Source organism: Anastrepha ludens, chromosome 3 (assembly GCF_028408465.1).
Source record: "Anastrepha ludens isolate Willacy chromosome 3, idAnaLude1.1, whole genome shotgun sequence".
Lineage (NCBI taxonomy): Eukaryota > Metazoa > Arthropoda > Insecta > Diptera > Tephritidae > Anastrepha > Anastrepha ludens.
Genome location: NC_071499.1, coordinates 34,008,446 through 34,035,165, shown reverse-complemented (window position 1 = coordinate 34,035,165; position 26,720 = coordinate 34,008,446). Strand labels below are relative to the sequence as shown.

The 26,720-nt window shown below is 37.1% G+C and overlaps 1 protein-coding gene across 1 annotated transcript; it reads left to right on the top strand.

Annotated features, from left to right (window-relative positions):
- The first annotated feature begins 16,934 nt into the window (after positions 1 to 16,934).
- On the top strand, positions 16,935 to 25,878 carry LOC128857380 (GATA zinc finger domain-containing protein 16). The gene has a single exon (XM_054093123.1). The coding sequence runs from the start codon at positions 23,545 to 23,547 to the stop codon at positions 25,471 to 25,473; it is 1,929 nt and encodes a 642-aa protein (XP_053949098.1). The 5' UTR covers positions 16,935 to 23,544; the 3' UTR covers positions 25,474 to 25,878.
- The last annotated feature ends 842 nt before the right edge of the window (positions 25,879 to 26,720 follow it).

Here is a 26,720-nt window from a genome sequence, read left to right as displayed (position 1 = left end):
ATAACGTTTTGATTCATGGGCTGGACATTATCAATATCTGGACGTCTTCTTCTTCTAGCGTTTTATCTTCAATAAGAAGAAATGCTGTTCGCGAAAGATTTTGTGCACGAACGAACTCCTTTAACTGTTTATTTAAGCAATTTTTGACTAAAACTGGATTCTATGTTTTGACAAAAAACCTACACACCGCTGAAACAAATACTCTTTGCAACCATTTATCAAGTAAAGCTAAGGTCATCAGGCATTTTTACTTCCTTTGTAGACAACAGGCATATCAGTTTTAATGAACGCAGATTCGCCGATTTCCCAATAACCATTTTCACTTTATGATTTCCGACAGCATTTGCACCAGCAAGGAATGTTGAGTGCACAAGAGTAGTATCGGGTAGAGCTTCCCAAGTAAGCCAGACTCATCGGCATTGTATATCTGCTCTTTTGATTTGCTCGCAAATCCATAATTGTTTCGTTAAATTTGTGCAAAAATGGGTGGATGGGGTCACTCTTATTTGATATTTTTTCTCCGATCCATTTTTTCTAACACCTTTCCCAAATAGACTTGTGGTGTGTGACTAATTATGTCACATGGTCAGACTGGTTAATTTGAGTTAATTAAATAGTAGCTCCGAATTATCTAAATGGGCTCCTAGTAGGTGAACTATGAACTATTCTTAAGATAGAACCGTAAAATTTACAAATGCTTTATAAGGAAAGGAAAGAAAACATTCAAGTAGTTCTAAATTGACCAGTTGTGCACCAGTTCCGTACCAGTGCATTTCTCTACAGGGCCTACACGCTTTTTCATATCAAATACGAGTGTATACTAAAAAAATACCACGAGATTTTTTAATTGTTTCTTGAATATGCCCAGTTTCTTCGCATTTGTGCACTCTGCTTATTTTAATTATAACAATTAAATTTCGCTTGTTCATACCGAAATATCAACTATTGGACCATAAAATTTTATGTAAACAAAAGCGGTGGAAAAAGTCATAAAAACGCCAGCAGCGTAAGCAAAAAACCAACAAACTAACAAATACAAAAAAAACAAAAACAACACACTAGAGGCATGCACATACTCACACACACACAGCTATAAGTACGTGTGTGTTCAGAGCGGAAGGCAACGAGCGTATTAAGGCAAAAAAAGGCTTGACGGGTGGTGAAAATTGATGTGCGATTTTGCATAGAAAAAAGCCAAATACGTGGAAGGTGGCAACGAATAGGTAACAGGCACCGTCGATAAACTAAAACAACAACTATGCTAATATTGTGTTTTGCTGCTATTCTAAGACTATGGGAAATTCATTGGAATTTTGAAAGTCGTTTATTATCGAATGGAAAAAGAAAGAAAAGCAGAACTTTTTTTTTCAGATAGTTGTTTTTGTTTTACTTCTGCATTTCTGTTTTGTGTTTTTTTTTTTTATTGTGAAAACAAATGAGAAATGTTAAATTTTGCAAAGCATATGTCAATACGAGTTTAAGTGAAAATAAAGCGGTAACTTAAAGAAAAAATAAGAATTTTTATTTGGTCCTATGCATTTGTTTTCTCAATTTTCTATTGTTTGTGTTAAAAGGTTACTACAAAGAAATGCAGTACACGAAAATTTGCTTAGACTCAAGTTTGTATCGCTGACTGTGTGGCTGGTTGGTTGGCTGAAAGCTGGCAGTTGAGCATTTAAACTAAGCAGGGGCGCTTTGGCTTCGTACTTTGCACTTTGCTGAACGATGGAAGACGTTAAAGAGAAAACTAACATTTCGAATTTTTACAACAAAACCAAGGGAAATTGTCACTTTATTAATTCTGGCTATAAAATACGAACAGTGAATGATCTGGTAATATTGACAATTTCCACAATTCTAGAAGGAGTTCATGCGCTCCATAGCAAATGGAAGTGCTTCAGCGATGCTCAGTCGGAAAATAATTGAAAATAACTGGGTTTAGAATTTTTTTCGATACAAAAAAATTGAATTCTAAATATCTATTATGGAAATAAAAAAGTTTTATAAATTTTCATCAAAATTTCGAATTTTATATTTAGATATAAAAAAATATTAACAAATTTTCATCAAAATTTCAAACTTTTTGGAAATGAAGAAATTAAAAAAACAATTCAAATTTTCATATAAATGTTGACCTTCATTGAAATCAAAAATAAAATGTAACAAATATTCTTCACAATTTCAAACTTTGTGGAAAAACGGTTAACAAATTTTTTTCAAAATTTAGAATTTATGGAAGTTATAAAAAGAAATGTTTACAATTTCCATCAATATTTCGAATTTTACGGAATTTAAAAAAAATATACGAAGTTTTTTGATTTAAGAAAAAAAATTTTTACAAATTTTAATTCAAATTTCGAACTTCATGGAATTAAAAAAAATATTTAACCAATGTTTATAAAAATTTTGAATTTTATGGAAATTAAAACAACATATTTAACAAATTTTCTTGAAAATATCGAGCTTAATGAAAATTAAAAAAAAAAATTTCACTAATTTTTATCAAAATTTCGACTGGAATTTTTCCAGTAATTAGTAAAAAAAAATATTTCTCTGGAGTTTTTTCCAGTAATTAGTAAAAAAAAATATTTCGACCGGAGTTTTTTCCAGTAATTATTAAAAAAAAATATTTCAGCTGGAATTTTCCCAGTAATTAGGAAAAAAAAATATTTCAACTGGAATTTTTCCAGTAAAAAAAAAATCGATCGACTGGAATTTTTTCTAGTAATTAGTAAAAAAAAAAACAAATTTCTTTTGGAATTTTTTCCAGTTTCCAGTAATTATTAAAAAAAAATATTTCGTCTGTAAAACAAATATTTCGACTGGAATTTTTTCCAGTAATCAATAAAGAAAATATTTCATCTGTAAAACAAAATTTTTCGACTGGAATTTTTTCCAGCAATTAGTAAAAAAAGTCTTTCGACTGGAGTTTTTTCCAGTAATTATTAAAAAAAAATATTTTTCCAGTAATTTGTAAAAAAATACTATTACTGCAAAGTGCGCATCTATGGTGAAAAGGAAGGCAGCTTTAGTGTGCATATTTTGCTTAGACTTAAAACTACTTGCCATGCCTTCTTTTCTTTATTTGGTTTACGAGTGTGAGTAACTTTTTGTTTTGCGCTAAATGCATTTCTTCTCACAAATAGTTGCTGCAATAGGGCCTACACTTTAACCGCGCATCACTGTCCACGCACCTGGGTTTCATTTATGCGCTTACGCTTCACTTTAGCTATTTTCTTTCTTTGTCGTCTTCACTAATTACCCCAAAGTCAAGGCTTGCCACAGTGATCGACAGTGGCATAGGCAGCTCTCCACTTGGGGCTCGCCTTTGGTACTGAGGTTCAAATGCAATTCTTGCATTATTTGCTGCTCGACACCAGCCCACACACACACAAGCGCGCACTGGCAACCCCTTGAGCAAATATTAGCAGCCCCGCCACTGTTTCACTTCAAGCGACAGCAAAATGTTGCAAAGCTTAAAATTAAATTAGTTCAAACAAACAAGAAGAAGGAAAAATAACACAACTAAAACATTATAAGCGGCAGTTGGCTGCTTATCAGCTGCGCGCGGTACTTGGCCATATTGACAGCAACGGTTTGCCAATGAAAAAAAAAGTGTGTGTAGTGTGAAAATTATGTGAGTGACGAAATTTTTTTTTGGGTCGCGTGTATGCAGTGTCTACGTATGTGATGTGTGTAAGCCATAAGTGTCTATGTGGGTGTTAAAACGCGTTTTGTAATGATGATTCCAATATGTGAAAAAATTATTTTTGCAACTTTTTCAGTGGCAGGTTGTCGTGTGTAAACGCGCGCGCGTGTGCGGCGCAGTGTGATTGTGTAATAGCAAAAAAACAAAAAAAACAAAAGTTCGAGAGACATTAAGCAAAAGGTGAAAAATTTACACAAAATCAACTTTAAGTTGCAAAGTATTATAGAAAAGTTTTCAAAATAAGTTTTCATGTAAACTAAAAAAAAGGCTGAAAAAAAATCCACCAAAGAGTGCAGTTTAGAGCAAAAGTTCGTGAGCAAAAACGAAAAAAAAAGAAATTATATCGTGCGCTGTTTATAGATAAAATGTAGCGCTTAAAAGTATGTAAGCAAGCGGCTGCATTAAAACCCTTTGTCCCTTTCACACACACGCACACGCATGCATACATTTAGTTTGCTCTTGACAAGCATACACACACCCATACACTCACTAAATTCTACCCTCCCTGCATCACAATTCTCTAGGCGCTCTAATCTTTAACTGTGATTTTTCTGTGGTCCGCCAACTTGGCTACAACTCGCCATGTTTTCGCAACACTCTGGCAACCCTCCTACTCCTACTCTTACTCTCACTCACATCTACTTTACAACGTGCCCAATACACACATTTACACAAACTTACGCATGCACGCGCGACATCCAACGGTACACGGTTGGGCCTACTACGGCCGCCGCCGTCATCAACGCGCCAAACACCGTACGTTGCTAACGGTGGCATGGAATTGCAATTATCAATTACTGCCAATTACACAATAACTACATTACTGTTGCGGCTTATTTGGCTCTGCAGTGCAAGCATCCTTCCATTATAGTACATCGTCGAGAATGCAATCGTCACAAAATGTCCGCTCGCCGGCCGAAATGCGGCACAAGAAGAAGAGGTGCGTCTGATCATTGGCTTCAATTTAAGTTTAAACATGGCTGGTATTTCTATTTATACCTAATTTTGGTAGTTTGTTCGGTTTCGTAACTGATCGCATTTGAATTAATTTTTTTCTTCGAAATTTTTTATAGTTTTTTGTCTACTTTTAAATTTTTCTTATTTTGTTTTGGATTGCTGCTTTGATTGGTATGACAAATATTCTTCTTCCCCTGCATGCGTTTCTGCATCATGCCTGTGCACCTATTTACCTGAAATTTTCGTCTCCGCGTCTTGCTTGCCCACCTACTTACCTGAACTTTTCGTCGATCTTCTGGCTCTCGATATAAATCGCATCGCTAATTCTTACAGGCAGAAGGAGTTTGTTATGCAAGACGGCATCAAAATGACGTAAATATACTTTTTTATTTTATTAAAAAAAAAAAAAATTATGCTGGTTATTAGCATTCAAGAAGTGATTAACTAAAATTATGCGAAATTACCATGAGAATATATTTTTTTAAATATCTTGAATCTGCTAAGGCTTAAATAAAAAAGTTGGAATTCTTTTTTTCTGAGTACTAAACAACTAAAGAAAAAAAAGGGCAATTAAAACTTAGCGAGTATTTTAAGATATATGTAATAAAATTATTTGGTGAAACTGGAAAATAAAGAAGGGCAAAGTATGGAGGGCAAAAAAAAAGCAAAAAGGAGCAAAAAAGAGGCCGCCGTAGCCGAATGGGTTGGCTCGATTCCCGTTTGATAGCGCATAAGTTCGATTATCCGTGCATGAAATAGCAAATAGCAAAATTATAGAAAAAGTGTTTTCTAATAGCGGTCGCCCCTCGCCAGCCAATGGCACAACTCCGAGTGTAGTTGAAAGGTCCTCATAAAAAACCATTTGTCGTTCGGAGTCAGCTTAAAACTGTAGGCCCCTCCATTTGTGGAACAACATCCAGACGCATGCCACAAATAGGAGGAGGAGCTCGGCCAAACACCTGCCAGAAGTGTGCGCGCCATTTTCTTATTAATTTTTTATTTTATGAAGGGCTAAAATATAATTTCCAAAACGCGCCAAACGTCAGTCATCTACCAGCTTTTATTCGGGCTAGATCGAGTTTTCGAAGGACTACTGTCAAGTGACTTGGTATAAGCTCAAAACTGAATGAACACTAGACATCTTAGAATTTCGCGCTGACAAACTAAAACTACAACATACAACTGAAAAAAACCAAAAGCCTAAAAAATCTCTCGAGCTCACAAATTTTTAAGGAGCATTCCATCTGAATGTGGCTACGGGGGCCCAAAAGTAACACATATCGCATCGTTAAAGAGTTTATATATTTTATAAGCTAAACTCATGAATGCAGTCAATTTCACCAAAAACAAATGGCGTTTTTCAAATATGGAGAAAATGCCCAACACTGTCAATGGGGGAATTTAGTTAGAATTTATAGGAAGATTTTTTGGGTGTAGTTTTTAACTTATTAACTTTAGTATACATAATAAACTGATTTGAAATTTGAAATTCAAGAAAAATCCTGTTAACAGTGGATTTTGGGTGAAAGTTACAAATCTTCCAATAGGGTGATTAATTTTGCGCCACTTACTTTTTTTACATTTCCTTATAGGCTCATACTAAATTGCAATTTAAAGGTGCCAGAGCAGACGCCACCTTGTTTTTACAGTTTTTAAGAAGTATTTGCATAGGAATATTTACAAAGCTTTTTGTCTTTCCTGAAAATGAGCAATGTGGACTATTATCTTTCTGTCCTCAGGAAGTGATACAGTGAGATCTGGGGTTTTTTTTTATGATTGATTGATGCTGCGCTATATTTTTGCATACAGTAGTGAAGTGAAATCCATTTGTTTTTTTGATTTTTTCTATGTTTTTTCGATAGGGCAAAAATGAAATAAGCAGAAAAACAAAAAAAAAAAAGAACATGAAAAAACTACCCAACAAAGCTGCCAAGTGCAAAGTACAGTTAAATGACTTAATCGATGACTGACTTAATTGTCAGTTTGATTGTTTATACAAGTGATACTTTTTTTGTGAGAGTGTGTGTGTGTATGTAAGCATCCTTGCTTTGCATTAAAAACACTGCATTTTTTAATATAATTTTTTCACTTTGCATACTAATTTACTGCCTGTTGGAAAGTTCGTTATATCAGGGTTGTGCGCATAGTAGCTCAATTAACTCACAGCAACATTACTGCGGTTCACCTTCGCTCATTTGTAACCTGCACTGCATTTTTGGAAGCACAATATGCAAAGTGATCTCAGAGAACCATTTTTCGTATAAAAATATGGTTTGTGATTGACTTACTTCATTACTAGCGAGTAGTTAATATAGTTTGTTAGACATAACGGAATATGAACGAGTAAGTAGAGTTGCTAAAGCGCGTGTTTTTTAATATAATCTGAAGAAGCGACTGGCAAACGAACAGGAAACTGCAATCACTTTTAATCAAATGGTGAATCTGTGAGTATCACTTATATACACCGATTTTTCTGTTTTAGTTAGAGGGTGTGCTAATTAATAAAATTTTCAATAAAATTTGTATTAAGCCCTTAAGAAAAGCGCTTGCTAATCCACACTACTCTTCAAAATTAGTGGGTGAATGTAAAACAAAACTGAAAAGTGTTGCGAAACGCAACAAGGTTTGGCTTATTTGAGTGTCTAGACATTGTGGTATTACAAGGCTCGAGTTGGCTAATAAACTGGCAATTGAAGAGTCTAAAAGCATACCATTTGCATACCATTTTAGGTGTCAATTCTGGATCGAGTCAGTTATAGATTGACGGCTTCATGAGGTCTACTCATAGAAGGCGTTGGTCTGAGTTGAGCTCCTGCAGAGTAGCCAAATGCTTTGTGAAAGAAGCCCATAGAAAATTAGCGATATTTCTCTTAAAATTTAGTAGGAAGGACCTGAGGCATTTTCTTTGTAGCTGTCCGGCGTTATCTACAATAGAATCAGACTTAAGCTGCTGGGTTGCGATGTACTGAATATGGATAAAGTTCGTACTTCTCCTTTGCCGGACCTCTTAAGCTTCATCAATGAATCCAAAAGAGTGACTTCCAATCAATTTCTACGTCTAACCATCCATACTGTATCTATCCTGCCTCTCTATCCTGTCACTCTATCCTGTCTCTCTATCCTGTCTCTCTCTCTCTCTCCCAGTGTACAATGGTCTTCCTGACTGAGTGCTTGGATTTGTCCCATCGCCCACAAATCTAATCTAATCTAATAAGTTAAAAATGACTGCTAGTTTTGAATTCACGATTTTGTGCTTTACTATATATAGGGTGTTTCTTTAAGAGCTTCAGAACTTAAAATGATAATACAAAATTATAAAAATATTTTGAATGAATTTGTTTGCATGAATTTTTTTTTTATTGTAATCTATTTATTGATAATTTCATGGTATTTATTTTTCAAATATGATATCCGGCATATATTTGTCGCGGTTATGAGTTACATTGTTCGTTCGATCAGTCGAATGCTTGACTATTTTTAACCAATAAATCTGGCCGTATGGCGTCAATGGTGCCGCGTTGAATATTGGCCTCCAATGTAGCTGATTTGTCGCCGTAAACCAAAAACTTAACATAGCCTCAGAAAAAGTAATCCAGAGGCGTTAAATTGCACGAAGAAGGAGGCCGGTGAAAAGGACCACTTCGGGAAGAAGTTGACCACTTCGGGTGTAAGTTGTGATTAAATTGATTTTGCAATAAATAGATTGAAAAAAAAACGTTGCTGAGTACATTCAGTTACATTATTCTTATTCTTTCATAGCTTAAACGACATACTAGGCCTTAAAACAATTTGCAGAATACTTTGACTCACTTTTTTTGTTACGATGTGTGGCATCGATTGGTTTTTTATGCCCTACATATTTTTTGTTTTTGTTTCGCTCATAAAACAAAAGTTATGAAAGTGAAAATAAATTATCCTTTCTGGAAATGGTGACCACCGTCTGTCGCTAATGGCCATTATTAGCCATTTAGCCATGTAATTATGGGAAGTAATTTGCCCACCAGCAGGCGGTACTTAATGAAAGCTGTTTACAATACGATTACGTAACGCCGGTTTTGTTGTTGTTTTGTTTCATTACATTTTTTTAATAACCCAAAATATTCTAGTCAACAACAAAAAAAAAATAATAATAATAAAGAAAACAATGTAGTTTCATTAATGCGCTCTTCTATAGCGCGTGAATTTCTGTTTTTCGAAATATGAATCGCCGGCGTTGATTTACCCCTTCCGCTTCCCCCGAAGCTCTTACAGCTTCAGGTGCTCTCAAGCATAAATTTTGAGAGAAGTTTGACAAATGCTTCGTATCGAAACGGCGCTTTAGTGCTGCTTGAAGAGTGCCTAGACTGGCACTTCAACAATTTCACCTCCTACCTACCTGTCATATGCCGCTAAAGCTTGAGGTTGCGTCCATCAAGATTGCAGGTACGTGAGCGAAATTGAAAAAGGCGAAAGTCACACACACAGCGATTCTGTCTGCGGATAGCAGCCCGTGAGGGACGCCACTTTTGTATTCTATATATTTTGCTTCTAGCCCTCATAATTCCACAGTTTAGAGAATACAGAAGATTGCGCATATTGCGGTTCGCTACTAGACACTTAGTGAATTCCTAAGAAGTGGCTGACATACTTCTAGTGACATACCTAGTCCCCTACATCTGATAAGGTGTTTCCATTTTTAACTCAGATATGTTTAATGTATCGCATATAGAACACTTGATTTTTCAGAGTACTATGTTAAGAGTGCTAACTGTTTGTTGTTGTGTTACTGGGTATGTAATAGGACTATGAATAAGTTCGCGCGGTTTTTTTCGAAATTTGAAACTTTATTGACGTAAAATGGTTACAAATTTAATATTCAAAATATTGTCCATCGCTTACTACTACTTTTTCCCATCTTTCTGGCAATTCACGGATTCCCTTTGTGAAAAATTCGGTCGGTTTTGCCGCAATCCACGAATCGATCCATTTTTTGACTTCATCGTAATTACGGAAGTGCTGGTCAGCCAGGCCATGTTGCATCGATCGGAAGAGATAGTAATCGGATGGCGCAAGGTCTGGACTATACGGCGGGTGGGGTAGGACATCCCATTTGAGCGTTTCTAAGTATGTTTTGACCACTTGTGCAACATGTGGCCGAGCATTGTCATGTTGCAAAATAACTTTGTCGTGTCTATCGGCGTATTGCGGCCGTTTTTCTCGCAGTGCTCGGCTCAAACGCATCAATTGTCGTCGGTAGACATCCCCCGTAATCGTTTCATTCGGTTTCAGTAGCTCATAATACACAACACCCAGCTGGTCCCACCAGATACACAGCATAACCTTCAGGCCATGAATATTCTGCGCCGACGTCGATGTTGAAGCATGGCCAGGGTATCCATACGTTGCCCGACGTTTTGGATTGTCGTAATGGACCCACTTTTCATCGCCAGTCACAATTCGATGCAAAAAACTCTTTCTTTTGTGCCGTTGAAGCAGTTGTTCGCATGCCATAAAACGGCGTTCAACGTCTCTTGGCTTCAATTCATACGGCACCCAATGGCCTACCTTTCGGATCATTCCCATGGCTTTTAAACGTTTGGAAATGGTTGATTGATCAACTCCCAAAGTTTTTGCAACCTCTTCTTGCGTTTGAGCCGGATCTTGATCGAGCAATTCCTCCAATTCGGTATCCATGAACTTTGGCGGCGCACCCTCGCGTTCTTCGTCTTCCAAGCCAAAATCACCACTTTTAAAGCGTGCAAACCACTTCTGGCACGTTCGCTCAGATAGAGCATGCTCACCATAAACTTCCACCAAGATACGATGACTTTCGGCTGCTTTTTTCTTCATATTAAAATAATGAAGAAGAATTCCCCGCAAAAACACATTATTTGGCACGAAATTCGACATTTTCAAGTGTGGTAAAAATATTGTTGTTTACGCTTCAAATAAAAAACTTATACTGACGTTTGTGCCTTACGACAGTAGCTCTCCAATGAATGTTTGGAAATGTGGATCGATGGAATAATAATCAAGTTACGCCATCTGTTGTAAAACCGCACGAACTTATAAATAGACCTATTATTAGTGGCCAACAATATCCATGAATACAAAAATATGTTATTTGAACTGCCTTAGGTGGCTCTTTTGCCTAAGTTTTTAGTTTTATAACACATTTTTGCAGTGTAACGGAATTTATAAAAAAATAAATAAAATTTTAAATTTATGAAAATTCTTGCACTTGCACTTGTTCTACAAGATGACCCAACAAATGCCACTGGCAGCCAATAAAACAGTGGCTCCTTCTATATTGTTTCTCCTACTTTGAATTCCCTCGTGGGGCTCTTTTGACCTTTAAGAAGATTCCGTGAAACGCAAACTCTAAGAATTTATTTTGAAAACACCCGCTTTGGCATCATATGAGGTTATCTGCGTGGAATTGTGTCATAGGTAGATTCCTTATGGTGGCCGATCCATAATCTCGAGATAGATGAGAGTTAGAGCCTTTTGATTTGTATATGATTTTCACGAATTTTCATATGATTTCGATTACACTTGCTGGAAAGCTTTTTTTAGATTCACATATTTATTTATGTACAAATAATAATTCATTGGGGGGTAGTGAGTACGATTGTTTTAATAGGTTTAGACATTGTGATACAACAGACAGTGTTAGAATTAATGGCGTACTTTTGGCCTTTTGTCTTCAGTTGAGAAGACGTCTACTGAAAATTTCCGGAAAATATTTTTTGGAACATTTTAAACCTCTATCGCCCACGCTATCTTCATATTTTTCTGATTTTTGAAAAAATGGGCCAAAGTTATCCACACGAGTAGGTAATTTTGCGGTAAACTGGTCTAAAAAAATATGGGCCACTAAATTCTAATATAGATTCTTTAAGACAATATTATTAACGACAATAAGAAATCAAGTTTTAAACGCGGTTTTTCAAATAACTAAGACCAACCTGAGACAAAGTAGGACAACTTCTTAACTCTGGAAAACAAAACTTGTGACACTTAGCGATAAAATGGCAGATGGTCCAATATTTGGCACCTCCTCCTCCTTCATAATTACTATACCTCAGTCTATGCTTGGTTTACATCCCTAGTTTTTTGTTTTTGTTTTTGCGCAGTGCTACTATCTACTTAGTGCCACTCATTCGCTAGTTAATTTTTTCTTGATGCGAGATAAGTTTAGCCGTTTTTTAACATCTTGGAAATACACGAATAAAAAATATCCTTGGCGAATTGTACGAGAGTTGGTCGGTAGAGGTTTTATCTAAGTAAGTTCTTTTATATGAATTGATTTCCCTACTGTATTTTATAGGTCATTACTTTAACAAGCTAAGTTAGCAGCTGCTCTGCACTTTGATATTTTTAGAGTTTGAGTACCGATTAATTTCGGCCCTGAAAACCATGAAAATCTAATAGTTATTGGCCACCTCATCGATATTTGCATCGCTGAGAACTCTGTAGTTATTTCTAAACTTATTTCCGTTTTCTAGTACAATTTTAAATTGATTTTCATTTGTTTTCTTTCACTCTTAAAGACCTTGAATAATATAAACTATGCGGAGGAATCATGTTTTCGGCATTTTACGAGCGTAATTTCCAATTAAATTCGTTTGTTTTCATTGATATGGCGTTAAAAATACGCGCAAAATCAAATATGTACGTTAGGGTAGGCCCAAAGTATCAACCAATTTGAAAATTTTAAACAGCTATTGAAGAAGATAAAGAAGCGAAGTTGACGAAGAGAAAAATAAATTAAGACCAAAAATAAATTTTGAAATTGGTCAATCTGGTACTCGCTCATCGGGGTTAAAACTTAGAAGTTTGGTTCGCCGGGAGGTTTGCGATATCGGCCATACTGTGTGCATTCGCTCGAACACCGCCCTTGCTTTGTTTAACCTGTAAATGACATTTTCATTTGCTTTGCCGTTTGCCGTAATAGTGAAGCTGAGGTACCAGAAGCCTTCGACAAATTGTCTTGCTTTTTTGCGGTTTTGCCGTAGCTGGCCAGCGTAACTAGTCTGTTCGTCTTCGTTTGCATATCAGTGAGTTTGTGAAAGCGGTGGCATATGTCATCGGCGAAGTCCAGGCCCTCAAGACTCTGGTGAAACTCCATACGATGCTTCTTTTGTGCAGGGTTAATTGACTCATGATGTCGTGTAGGACGATGGCGACGAGAAGGGGCGACAGCGAGCAACCTTGCCTTACGCGGGCATTGGTGGTGAATGGGTCGCTGATGTTGCTTTTGTGAAGCACTACCAGTTCGGAGTTCTTATAAATGGTTCTGATGAGGCGGATTATCTTAGCCATTTCTACTCAACACCAGTCATATTGAAGTTTAATTGTGTCGAATGCCTTCTTAAAGTCATCGAATAGCATGTAAAGCGGGGAGCGCCACCCCAACTGATTATTCAGCTATGATGCGAAGAGTGTTGGCTTCGGTGACGGCGAGGAGCGTTCAATACATTGGAGTCTGCTTTGTATGATCCGGACTTTATAGATTGTATTTGTATACATATTTTTATTATTGGCTGCGGTGAAAGCGAAATCCAGCTCCCTTGTCTCTTAAGGCTACTGATTACCGATTTCTTAAATTTCCACGCTGAAGTGTGCCTTACTTGCTATCCGCATGATTTCACTTAGGCATCTCTGTTTTACTAATCAAACATTTGTTTTGCTGTCCCCATCACTAACTTAAGGCTCACGCAGATGATTCAGAATGGCAGACGATGTTTCTAGTAACCTAATTTGGAACAAATCTTGACCCTATAAGAGACTTGTTACATTGACAAAGAAAGTGTCGAGCGGATAATCCTGTAGAGTCTCAGACGTTGATTTGTAAATAAATTCTCAGGTCAAGGCACATTTTTTGAGAAAAGATACTCTCGAACTACATTTTCTTCTCAGATGATTTTCATGCACCAAAAATCTTTTTAGGCAAATTTCTTCTTATTTATTACTTTAACCATTGCCATTGCAAAAGTCTTGTGTTTAACCTTTATTTGCTTGGCGACTTTGGCAACTTTTCATTACTATTCGATTTAAAATTTTGAAATTTTCCTCCTCTCAACCCACCCTAATGTATACGGCACGAACTAGAATGGCTATTTTTATAGCAGCAATCACAAACATCAATCGCAGCAATCGTTCGCGGTGTGTAATAACAATCAGCGTGGAGCTATGAATTTATTTGCTTAATCTGCGCCATCAATTAATCAGTAAAATAGTATTTACTCTCATGCACATGCATGTGCACACACTTACACTCATAAATACTGATGTATGTATTCTTGCAATGCGTAGGTATTGCAAGTGTATACTTTAAGTCTTTAACCTTCGCAATGACCATGGCCGTGCTGCCGTAGCCACAGCCAAAGCTACAGAGACGGCCACAACCTCAGCTACCATCGTGCTCTGCTCTGCTCTGGCGTCCCTCCCTCATCAGCACACATACACTTGTACACTTGTAACACCTTCACCACATTTGCTACACCTTGTGGCACGTTGCGGTGCTTTATGGCGCATTGAGGCAGTGAACGTCTCCATCAATTGCTTGCAATGAACCAATGCTTCTGAGGCTTCTGAGGCAGTTGCAAGTAACGGCATATTCGTGTAAGTACGCAAAGCACGATTTAGCAGACAAACATGTCGTCCAAGTGAATTATTGCATAGGCAAACGTTTATGCGGTTTTGTGGCGCAAAATATTTTTGTGCCGATTGGTAGTTGCATTGGCAGATAAGCAGTGATTTAGAAACTCGAAATTGGTTTGGAATATTGCAGTTTTGTGCGTCTTAGTTCGTGGCGCTTATGGTGTAAATCCCAAAGTCAAGAGGGCTTGGAATGAATGTAAAAAACATTTAGGAACTTTAAAAGTAAAGGGTGCATATTTATGGTAGAACTTGTATTAAGACGTTTTAAAAGTAAAGGGTGCATATTTAGAGATTTTATTGGGAGCAAAGTGTTTAATATCATTGAAGCTCCTATTAGGAAAATTTATATACAATATAAAGGGGTCCTTATAAGACGCCTATTAAAAATTTTTAAATTTTTAAAGATAGAGGGTGCATTTTTAGAATTATTTATAAATACAGCGTGAATTTTTAGGAGAAATCACATATATAGGGTGTATTTTTGGAATAACGAATATCTAAGGGGTGTCTTTATTGGATCATTTTAATATATGAAGTGTCTTTTCAGAATCATTTGAATGTAAGGGGTGCCGTTTTCGAAACATTTAATTATAAAGGGTGTCTTTTTAGAATCTTTTAAATGTAAAGAGCGTCTTTTTTGAAACATTTAAATATGAGAAGTGTTTCTTTAGAATCATTTAAATGCAAAGGGTGTCCTTTTCAAAGCTTTTGAATATAAGGAGGGGCTTTTTGGAATCATTTAAATGTAAAGGGTGTCTTTATCGGTACATTTAAATATAAGGAGTGTCCTTTTAGAATCATTTAAATGTGAAGGGTGTCGTTTTCGAAACACTTAAAATATATTAAGTGTCTTTTCAGAATCATTAGGATGTAAGGGGTGCTTTTTTCGAAACATTTAATTGTAAGGAGTGCGTTTATAGAACAATTTAAATGTGAAGAATGCCTTTTTCAGAGCATTTACTTATAAAGAGTGTCTCTTTAGAACCTTTTAAATGTAAAGAGTGTCTTTTTTGAAACATTTAAATACAATATAAGAAGTGTTTCTTTAGAATCATTTAAATGCAAAGGGTGTCTTTTTCGAAGCGTTTAAATATAAGAAGTGTTTTTTTAGAATCATTCAAATGTAAAGGGTTTCTTTTTCGAAATATCTAAATATAAGGACTATCTCTTAGAATCAGTAGAATGTAAAGGGTGTCCTCTTCGAAGCCTTTGAATATAAGGAGTGCCTTTTTGGAATCATTTAAATGTAAGGGGGTGTCTTTTTCGAAACATTTAAATATAAAGGTAGTATCTGTAGAACTTTTATCAGGCCCTTTCATGCACCCTTATGCTTTAAGTTTTCATTAGGAATATTAATGGTTTAAATTTTCATATATGAAAATATAGAGGGTGGTTTTACATATATAGCTAAAATTTATATAGCCTAAATTTAGGGAAAACCATTTAAATTTATTTTTAGAAACATTTACATATAAAAAGCTGATTTTAAGAAAAATCTATAAGCAAGTGGCGTCTTTTCGGAATTAGAAAAATGCAAAGCATGATTTTTTTTAAACTTAAATATAAGGGTTTTATTTTAAGAATCATCATTTAGATATAAAGGGTGTCTGTTAGAGTTATCTAAATGAGAATTAAGAACTACGTATTTAGGATATATTTTTTGAATATTCAAACATAAACGGTGTTCTTTTATATATATATATATATATGTATAACGGGTGATTTTTTAGCTATTATCTTTTTAAACAGTTGGTTGTTAAACAGTTGACGCACGTTTCGTGTTTTGTTTCACTGTCCAACATCTTCAGTTTGGTCTGTAATTTAACCATGAATCGTCTTACAAACGAAAAACGCTTGCAAATCATTGAATTTTATTATAAAAATGCGTGTTCTGTTAAGGCCGGCGGGCCAATTAGATGTCCTAAATTCAGTAGTTTTCGCGAAGCGTTGTAGGATGAAAAAAAAAACAATTAGCCAAATGAAGTTTTGGGGATAGTTTAATATATATTTGAACTAAAACAAAAAATTTGTACAATCTCCAACAATATATTGTAAGCCGAGTTATCAATAGATTCCCAGAGCGCCTTGCCACTGAAGTATCCAACTTCTGTACAAGATACAACTTGCAATTTTCATCTGAAAACAAAAAAAAAAAAGATTATTAATTTTGATGTAATTATCTTCTATGTGAACTAAAAACATCCAAAAACTTTTTTAAGCGACTTTTTTACCCAGTTGAAGAGTTTTTTTTTCCTTGAAAAACCACTTTTTTTTCTACCTTCCCCAAAAATTCGAATTTTACGTGTTTCTTAGTTCACATCGAAGATAATTACATCAAAATTAATAATCTTTTTTTTTTTTTTGCAAGTTGTATCTTGTACAGAAGTTGGATACAGGCGCTCTGGGAATCTATTGATAACTCGGCTTACAATATATTGTTGGAGATTGTACAAATTTTTTTTTTTTAGTTCAAATATATATTAAACTATACCCAAAACTTCATTTGGCTAATTGTTTTTTTTCTCATCCTACAACGCTTCGCGAAAACTACTGAATTTAGGACATCTAATTGGCCCTCCGGCCTTAAGAAAGTTTAAAGTCGAAAAATTGTGTTCAGCGACAAAGCTTATTTTTGGATCAATGGCTACGTAAATAAGTAGAATTGTCAATTTTGGAGTGAAGATCAGCCAGAAGAATTGCAAGAGCTACCAATGTATTCAGAAAAGGTCACAGTTCGGTGCGGTTTATGGGCTGGAGGTATCATTGCACCGCACTTCTTCAAAGATGCTGCGAATCGTAACCTAAATGTGAATGGTGAGCGCTACTGTGAAATGATATCCAACTTTTTTTGCCCAAAATGCAAGAGCTTAACTTGCATGACATGTAGTTTCAGCAAGACGGTGCCACATGCCACACAGCACGCGTAACAATGGACTTGTTGAGAGGCGAGTTCGGTGAACATTTAATTTCACGTGCGGGACCTGTCAATTGGCCACCCAGATCGTGCGATATAACGCCTTTAGAATATTTTTTGTGGGGCTATGTTAAAGCTCATGTCTATTCAGACAAGCCTTCAATTACCGCATTGGAAGACAACATTAAATCATTTATATGTGAGATACCGGCCGAAACATTGAAACGAGTATGCCAAGCGGATGGACCATTTGAAGCGCAATCGCGGTCAACATTTGCATGAAATAATCTTCAAACATTAAATTATATGGACTGTACTATCGATTTAAATAAAAATTTCATGCATTTTTCTGAATTTTACGAGTGTTTTTTTGAAAAACTTCCTTATAGCTCTTAAAAAATCACTCTTTATATACATACTTATATGAGACTTGTGCAAAACAAGCCAGGGGAAATAATAAAACAAAGAGAAAAAATATTTAATAGATGGCAAAAGAAACTTGAGTGATCTTCTGAATATAGAAAATGCAACAGAGTGCGGTCCAAATTGTATAAATGAGACAAACTTAACAGTAGAAAACTTCATGGAAGCTCCAGGTTGTAGCAAAGTAACAGAAAGTCTGAAAAAGTTAAAAAGTACTAAAAGCAACGGAAGCGATCAAATAAATGCAGAACTTTTACAATACGCCGGTGAAATGCTCAAAAATATGATGAAATAATTGATAAACAAAATTTTGAAAACTGAACGTCTACCAGAAGAAGGATCAATAGTTTTATAGTACCAGTACATAATGAGGGCGGCCAAGGTTAGGTTAGGTTAAATGGCAGCCCTAGATTAGGGACAGATATTTAAAAATTCGTCCGTTGTGAAACCATACAGGGGAGAAGAGAAAGGAGAAGGGAAGGAAGAAGGAGCCTTGGGATTAGAGACGATGATGACCACGCATTTACGACTACGCCGACGGTGGCTTATTTACGTTCGGAATTAGCCGCAACAAGCTACTGATGAACTTCACCAGATTTGTGATATTTAGACCCGCTATATCCGCAGGCGTAGCGAGAAAATGAGAGTCCAGATGTTAAATCCTTGCCAGACGGGAGCAGGGCAGCTGAGAAGAAGGTGTTGGGAGGATTCCACCTCGTCCTCAAGGCAGCTTCTGCAGAACGGACTTGAGGCAATCCCATCGCATAAACACCTAACGGGCAAAGTCCGGTAAAGAATCCCACCAAACTCAAGAGTGCGGGGTTTGTTAGCCTTAGGAGTTCCCTCGAGCGTCCCCGATCTACCCGTGACCAGAACGATCTCGAGACCTTGCACATTGCGCACTAGCCCAGCGCTCGCTTTCCAGGAGTAGACCACAGTTTCTTAAGGGAACCCCAATCGTTTCATTTCGCGACGGAACCGTCTGCAAAGTCCAGCCAGCTCATCTGCCCAGCAGTTTCAGTGTATGCCGCGACCAAACAAACAAACTATATTAATTACCCAGGTATATCTTGCTACATCTCTAATAACAGAGGAGTAGGAAAAGCTCAGCCAAACACCCAAAAGAAATATACGCGCCAATAATTTATTTATTTATGTCTTAATTGTTATAAATCCTGAGGCAGGTTAATTTTAATAACCTAGCATTTTGTTTACAAAAACAAACGAAAAACACCACGCAGCGTTATTTTTCGCACCACAACAACTAACATATTTTTACAAGATGGAAAACAACAACACAAAACATTACACAATCTGCCTTTCGCGAATCCTAAGCTGCTAAAGTATTGACCTCAAACAAGTGGCAATCAAAAAGGTGTGGAAAAAGTTTACCGATTGGAGGAACGGCGATGATTCAAAGCACGTGCTCTTCAATTGCTGTTATTTACTTATCCCTTTTCACTCGCTGCTGCTATTTTGCACAATAGAGACATGTTTGTGTGCATTTACTTCGCTCTGCTATTGACAGAAGATTGACCTCGTGCACTTGAGAATGGCTAAAAGGGGTCGACAATCGAAGCAACTACTCCAGCACTCACCCTTAACCTATAATACACTCACTCTGGCAAACAACTTCGTGTAACTTACTTCGATGGTGACCTACACACGAAGGCTGCACGCCTGGACATGTACGCTTCTCGGTGGTTTACTCTTTCACGTGAAATTCCATACGAATGCCGTCGCAGCCAAGTTAAAGGATACTAAAGTGGCACCGTAAGCAGATGAGAGCGGACACACATATTTTGTGAAGAGAGTAAAGTGAGAGCAGAGAGAGACTAAGTTTTGGCGAAAATGTGAGAAAGCAATAATCCACGAATGCTGGAAAACGTACGTAAAACAATTGGAGGAAGTACAAAGTAGCGCAAAAGGTTGGCAGTATTTCTGGCGCGTAGCTTGAAACGTCAAATTCGACAATTGTCAGACCAACGTTAGAGAGCGGGAGAAGAGTGAGAGAGAGAGAGAAAGAGGATGGAGGGAGGGTAAGGGCGAGGGTGAGGAAGAGAAAGAGCGCTAAAACCATACCGCACTCATAACTAATACTGGCATTCATACACTTCGAGCTACAAACATTGCCACAAACAGCCAATTGCAACAACACTAATGCATGCTGTTATTTAAACTACTTTCACGAACAATGCGCGCGTCGCCGAACGAGGAAGCGACGAGGCGCGTCGATGGTAGCGACAGCCACCGTAGCCATGCCGCAAGCCACGGAAGTAAACGTGAAGCACAACGAAGGATAAAAGTATGTGAAAAGTGTTAAAGTTGAATTATTGAGAAGCGGTAGTGTATTACAAAGTGGCAGAGGAAATATGAGAAGTAGTGCTGCGCTCTTTCTCGTCGTTGTCGGCGCCTTTTTTGTTGTTTGGACTGCCTAACTGCCTAAATGGTGTAAGTTCGGTCGTTCGGTTGGTTGCCTAGCTGGTTGGTTTGGTCTGTCGGCTTGCTGTGACTTACTGACTGGTTATGTGAAGCGAACTGAAGTTGCTGATTTTTATTTGTTGTTTGTTCCCAAACGAATGAAGTGAACTGACGCTGTGCTGTGCTGTGCTGAGCTGAGCTGAACTGAACCGAATTGTGTGAACCGTAAGCGTTGACGTGAAACCATGCAAATGTCGTGTCTTCAAGAGTCGCTAGCCACACTAACCGATTTAAGTTTCCACCGTTTAAGCGATTGTAAGGGTGTGTGCGTGTGTGAATTGCTGCTGGCGCCGTAAAGATTCGAAATTCTGAAATCATTAATACGAATTTTGAAGAATCAAAGTGAAGTGAATAAAGCGTAGCGTAACATAATTGAGGAATTTGAAAGGAGCCGAATATTTTGGAGTGCGTAACACTAACTAAAAGTGGTTTGAAAGCTGTTAATAGCCAGATTTTTTATAGAAGCAAAAAAAAAAAAGAAACCGAAAATCTCCTAACAAAGAAAGCTTTCGTAGACGCACAAAACGAATTAATTTTATTAAATGCATACGTCGAAAACAATAAAAAGCCTTTTAAAGAATACTCAAAAAAAAAACATTTCTTAAACGCCTAAAAGTATGCAACACAAATGCGCCGTGATGCAACGAGTTTAGTGAGTTTGCCAATGTGTGTGTGAAGAAAAGTTTAACAAAAAAAAATAAAGGCAATAACTCCGCAAATGCAAAAATGTACAATAAAATGGCTCCACTGCAAGACCATGTGACAACGCCTAAGAGCATGCAACGTAAAAGGGAATTTAAAAAAATCTGACCTTGCATCAGTTGCTATGTAGGCTAAAGAAATGTGTGTGAGAGTTGATCTTTTATTTTGCTATGTTTGAAAAAAGAAGCAAATAACAACGAAAATTTGAGATTATTTAAAAAAACGTACAATAATGCTTAAAAATAAACTGCCTTCGTATGCTTAGTGCTTAGTAATAGCTTAGTTAAATGGGTGCTGGCGCGGCACCGAGATAATTGTGACATTTATTGGACATTTCACTACTGTGGATGCGAATTTTTCAACCTCTAATGCAAAAAATGTGAAGGAAAACGTAAAACAAATGAAAATCAAATACAAGTAAAAATATTAGCAGTGCGCACCCAGCTCATTTAGCAAATAGAGCAATTGCTGTGATACCAAGTGGCTTATATGAATACAAATATTTATTAAAATTAAGTTTGACACGCAAAGTTTATACTCATCGAAGCATTTTTGGTTAAGTTTATAAAAATTTCCAAAAAATAAGAATAAAACAAAAGTTTTCCAGGCTAATAGCGAAAAAGGCAATGACATCACGCAGCATTGCTAAAATAAATAAACTGAGAGTTAACAGCATAAGCAAATAAATTGAATAATTGCACAAAAAAGTTAAAACAATAACTCCAAGTTGTACATCGAAATCTGTTCACAATAGTTATGCGTGTAGTTATACAAAAATGCAATAGCACGAAAATATATTGTTCAAATTTCTCACAAACAAACGAGGCACAGTTATGCGAAAGAAAAATGCAAAATACCGCTAATTTAATTAAGAATTAAAAACAAAAGTCTTAATACTAGCTAAAATATTAAACATTTCAATGTGCACAGTCATAATAAAACTACTATTAACAATAATATTCTGCACTTGTTGCAAAATAAACGGAAAAACGCATTTTTGTAAACTCACCACACCGTGGTGAATATATTTTTTGACACAACAACTGGTATAGCATCACGCTGTGCTACACGCCGAACACAGAATACATTTTTCTTCACATTCTATATTATATTATATTAACAAACATAAATACTCACCACGATTGGAAAATTACGAATTGTGCAAAAAATTTAATGTAAAACTGTAATTCGCAACCCACGCTTTTTACAATTCTACAGCTTGTAAGCAGCAACCTTTACCAGCAACAAATATATCTAAGTAAAAAAAATGTATCCGAGTTTACTCTTTGAAATTGCACAACATTTAATAAAGTTGCAAGCGAGAAAGAAGCGGTGGGAAAGAATATGTCAGTAACGTAAATGTGAGTAATGTAATGGAAAGCGCAAAATTTGATACTTTGATAAAACTCACCACACTGCTGTTAGCGTTCAAAAAGAGAACACAACTAAAGCAAAGCTATTAAGCTATAAACGATTAGTGAATCTGCAACCGAATGCATCAAAGGCTAATAATTTATTGTCGAGTGTGTACAAAAACTCACCACCACTGGTAAAGTGCATAAGTAATCAATAAAACAACTGTTGCGTACATTTATAGTTCGCTTACAATTTATTAACATATGTGCGGTAGAATATTGTTGTTTTACTAAAACTCACCACTTTCTGGTGCCGAAGATACACGTGACAAGTTTTAGATTAAAAACACTAGAATGAATATTATATCTGGTTGAGCAATAAACGCCTCTACTGACAACCAAATACGTTCGAGTATTTTTAAAATATCAGCAATGCACTGTGGTATAATGAGATAATTATACAAAAAATAGCTAATAAAATAAATATACAGTACAGTTAATATAACAAAATTTATTAAATGACAAACACACAGTTTTGAGACTCACAGGAGAATTTTAAAATTTTTATTAAGCGTGAAAATAATTTCTAACAAATAAGTGGATTTCGACAACTTCAAACAAACAGAAAAGTAATTTGTGGTCAGCCATGTGATAATGGTGTAAGTTGTTGAGAAAATTGCGTTTACAGGCTTTTTTAAATTTTCACCACGAAACTTTGGTGAAAAACTTTCTCTTCATGAAGAAAAAAAAACTTGTAGTTATCGTATTATAAATAAGAAAAATCGAAGATTGTGCAAATTTATTTGATAAAACAACTTTCTGAAAGTATCAGCTGAAACTCACCGCGCTGCTATTTAAACAATTGCATACAAAAATATATGAACTATTTTTTAAGGCTTCAAACAGACTCACTCGCTTTCAAATTAACTGTTGATTAAAATAAAACTTGTTCACAACACACCATAGCGCTGTGGGGAATTCTGAAAATAGAGTTTGCAATATGAAGCTTCCAAAGGCACTATGAAATAAGGAAAAACGCAAAATATTTCAACTTAGCGCTTAAGCAGTAATCATTTTCAAACGGTTTCAAAGCTAACTGCACTTTTAAAAATAGCAACAAGCATCAAAAGAAAAAAATAAACAATTAATTAATTTAAAAAAATGTCCAGCATTATTGAAAAACGCAATGTCTAATACATATGCATACATACATATTAAAGAATTAGCCTAAGAGCTTCAAGGAAATTTAAATATCAAACAAAAATATCAACAAAAGATTTGTAACGCACAGCACTGCATAAAACTCACCTCACTCTGATTCGAATCCTCGTTGAGAAACCGCCAACAACCAACTCACCATGGGCTCACATGGTGCCGGCGCGTGTGATTGTTGTGGCGGAGGCGCGGGTGGAGCATCCTCCACAGCTAGCAACAACGGCAATAACGACGCGCCGCAGCGGGTACAGCAAGCGGACAATGTCAACAACAGCCCGCAGCGCCAACGCCAACAAGGCCAACAAGGCCAACACGAGCAAGAGCAGCAACAGGCGCCACACATGCTTGGGGCTGCTGCCGCGTTGCATTTGCGACGCGAGCGGGATCCGCCACAGTTGCCGCCATTACCCATTGCACCGATAATGCCGCCACGCCCACCAGCTGCACAGCCACAACCACAACATCGCTTAGGCGTGCCTGCCGTAGCCATAATTGCGCCACGCGGCAGCCGTCACTTGCAATCGCAGGACTCGCAGAACAACAACAATAACTTATTTGGGGGCGCCGAACACTCTAATCAAACTCAACACGCCAGCATCGCAAACTATATTAACCAGGTGAATTTGCATATGAATCTCACCAACAACAATAACAATAATAACACCAACAATACTGCTGGCGGTGGAGGCACCTATGGTGGGGGCAACAACAATAACATGCTGAGTGTCAGCGCGACCACCAGTAGTGGCCAGCACAACTACAACAACAATCACATATATGTAAATCCGCACTCATACGACATGCAAGCGGCGAGCGGCGCCACACCGCGCTTGCATTACAACAACAATGCCACCAATATGACCACCAGCACCAATAACAACAATGTCAACAACAGCAACAACATGCACTCGAACACCAATACTAACACGAATAACAGCAACACGAGTACCTCGCAACGCACCACCGCCACCGGTTCGACAGCGGTCGCTCTACCACCGCAACCGCCACCGACACACGCACAAACACAGCCACCGCCACAGATCACCACCACTGGCGTTGGACCGCCCGGATTCGATTGGCATTTCACAAATGGCAGTAGCACCGCTGCCGGTACATTTGGCGGTTTCGAGCTAACGCGCCAGTTCACCTCCTCCACACTGAGTACACTCAATACATATCTATTTCCCTGTGGTGCCGATTCGGCTGGCACCATTGGCGGTGTAACGCTGAATAGCGGCAGCGGTTCATGCGATTTGGACAGCAACTTCAGTCAGATGGTCGCAGGCAGCGAAGGTGGCGCAAGCTCTACCTTCAGCACGGGTCTGGGATTCATCAACAAACGTCGCATACGTCGCCTCTTCGGCGTGGGTACACCCGATTATCGCTGCACAGGCGCCAACGCCGCAGCCGTACGCAGACGTAGTTCACCGCTGGTGCAATTTCAAACTGCCGCTTTGGCGAAGAAGAAGCAGCAACAAATGGAACGAGAAGCGACTGTCGCTTCGGCGAATGCGGCACTCTTTGAGCAGAAGAAGAAGAAAAAGAAAGAGAAAAAGAAGACGCCCGGACCGCCACCACAAGTGCGCGCGCAAGCATCGCGTCAAATGGAGGATCCGATGATGAATCGGCCACGCCGCAATAACACAGCGACCACTAAGAAAGACAGAGAGAAGGAACAGCTGGAATTTCAATTGAAGATCTTACAACAGCTGCAACAACAGCAATTGCAGAAGCAACAACAACAAGATGTGGAACTGGCTTTGGATTATACATATGAGAAGTACCCACTGAAAAAACAATTTGCGTTAATTTTTCCAAAGCACTTTTGCAGCGCGCCTACACGTTTGATAGAAAAAAGCAAATATTTGATAGAAAAAAATTTTGAAAAATTTAGCAATAAAAGCAAAAGTATTTTTGCGCCAGCTTTGTTATTTGTTTTATTTCATTGTTTCTTTGTTTTTCAGTGCAAAATCAACCGCAGTAAGCTTGACTTAGTCGTTGCGTTATCCTTGTGTTACTCGCGCACACAGCTATGGTACATAAATATATATTTTGCTTTGGTTTTTGCGTGACGTCTTTGGTTTATGTTTATTTTGCTTTTGATGCAGCGAAAATATTTGTATATACTCGTGCAACCGTATGCCAGAACACTATTTTAGTAGCATATACTTTTACATATAAATATAAATATTTATGTCTTACACAAATTGTTTTTTTCTTTTATTCACAAACCAAAATGTTCGAGCAAATTTTCATTGGTTGCTGCCACCTTTATGTAAAAATGGCTTTTATGTTTATTACCGTATGCCTTTTTTGTATTACATACTCGTATATGGCTAAATATTTAGATGGCAACTAATTAACTATAGCGCAATTCCTTGCCAAGGGATCCAAATTTCATGCCGAGTTTTTTAAAGAGTTTTGGTTGTTTTATTCTTTAGGACAAAATATGGTGTACTTAAAAAAAAAAACTATTTTACTATCAATGATGAAAAATTTGGTTGTGAGTTTTTTGATATTGAATATATTCAGCTGCTTTTGCAATTTGGATATGACATGTTAAAAAGGAAATTCTTGGAAAAATAAGTTCTTTTATTTTTTATTAAAAAAACCAAATTCTGTTCAAAATTTTTGGAAGAAAATAAATATTATTTGTTCAAATTTCTTGGTAAACAATAAATATTTTTGAAGTGAACTTCTTAGGCGTCGATGGACGAGCGAGAATGGAGAGTAAAGTTTCAAGGCCATGCAACGTTTTCGGCATTTTCGTTCCGCGAGAGAGAAAAAAGATATAACGTAGAGGAAAAGGAGAGAGAGAGCTATACCTTATATATAATTTAGATACACTTTAGGCTATTTTTCTTCGTGGCTTTTCCTTGTGGTTGCTAATTTCTAGTGAGAAATAACACTGCCTACTTTTTGGCGCTTGGTTGTTGGTGCAAACTTGTAGGAAATATGTTTGGGGCGTTTTTTGTCCCATTTTTTTTGCGTTTTTTTGGTGCCTATATTTTGGCGCTTATTTCCGTTTCCTGGCTAGCTTGTGCGTACTATAAATTGCTATCCATTCCGGCGTGGGATTTATTGGTATTGCCTTGCGGTAATTTGTGCCGTTGCTGCGGTCCTGGAAGCGCTGCGTTTGTGCGGGCAATAAACGCTCGGAATAGTGTGCGGTGTTGCCACGGTTTGTGTCCGTCGTTTACCTACACCGGTCGACCCTTCTTCGTTTTTTGTAAATTTTGTCTATTTGTATTCTCTGCAAATGTTGTGAATTTAGTTAAATATATATTCTTTCTCTCTCTCTCTCTCTCATTCCCTCTCG

Coding starts and splice junctions, on each gene's coding strand:
- LOC128857380 (XM_054093123.1), top strand. CDS start 23,545: ATGGGCTCACATGGTGCCGGCGCGTGTGATTGTTGTGGCGGAGGCGCG.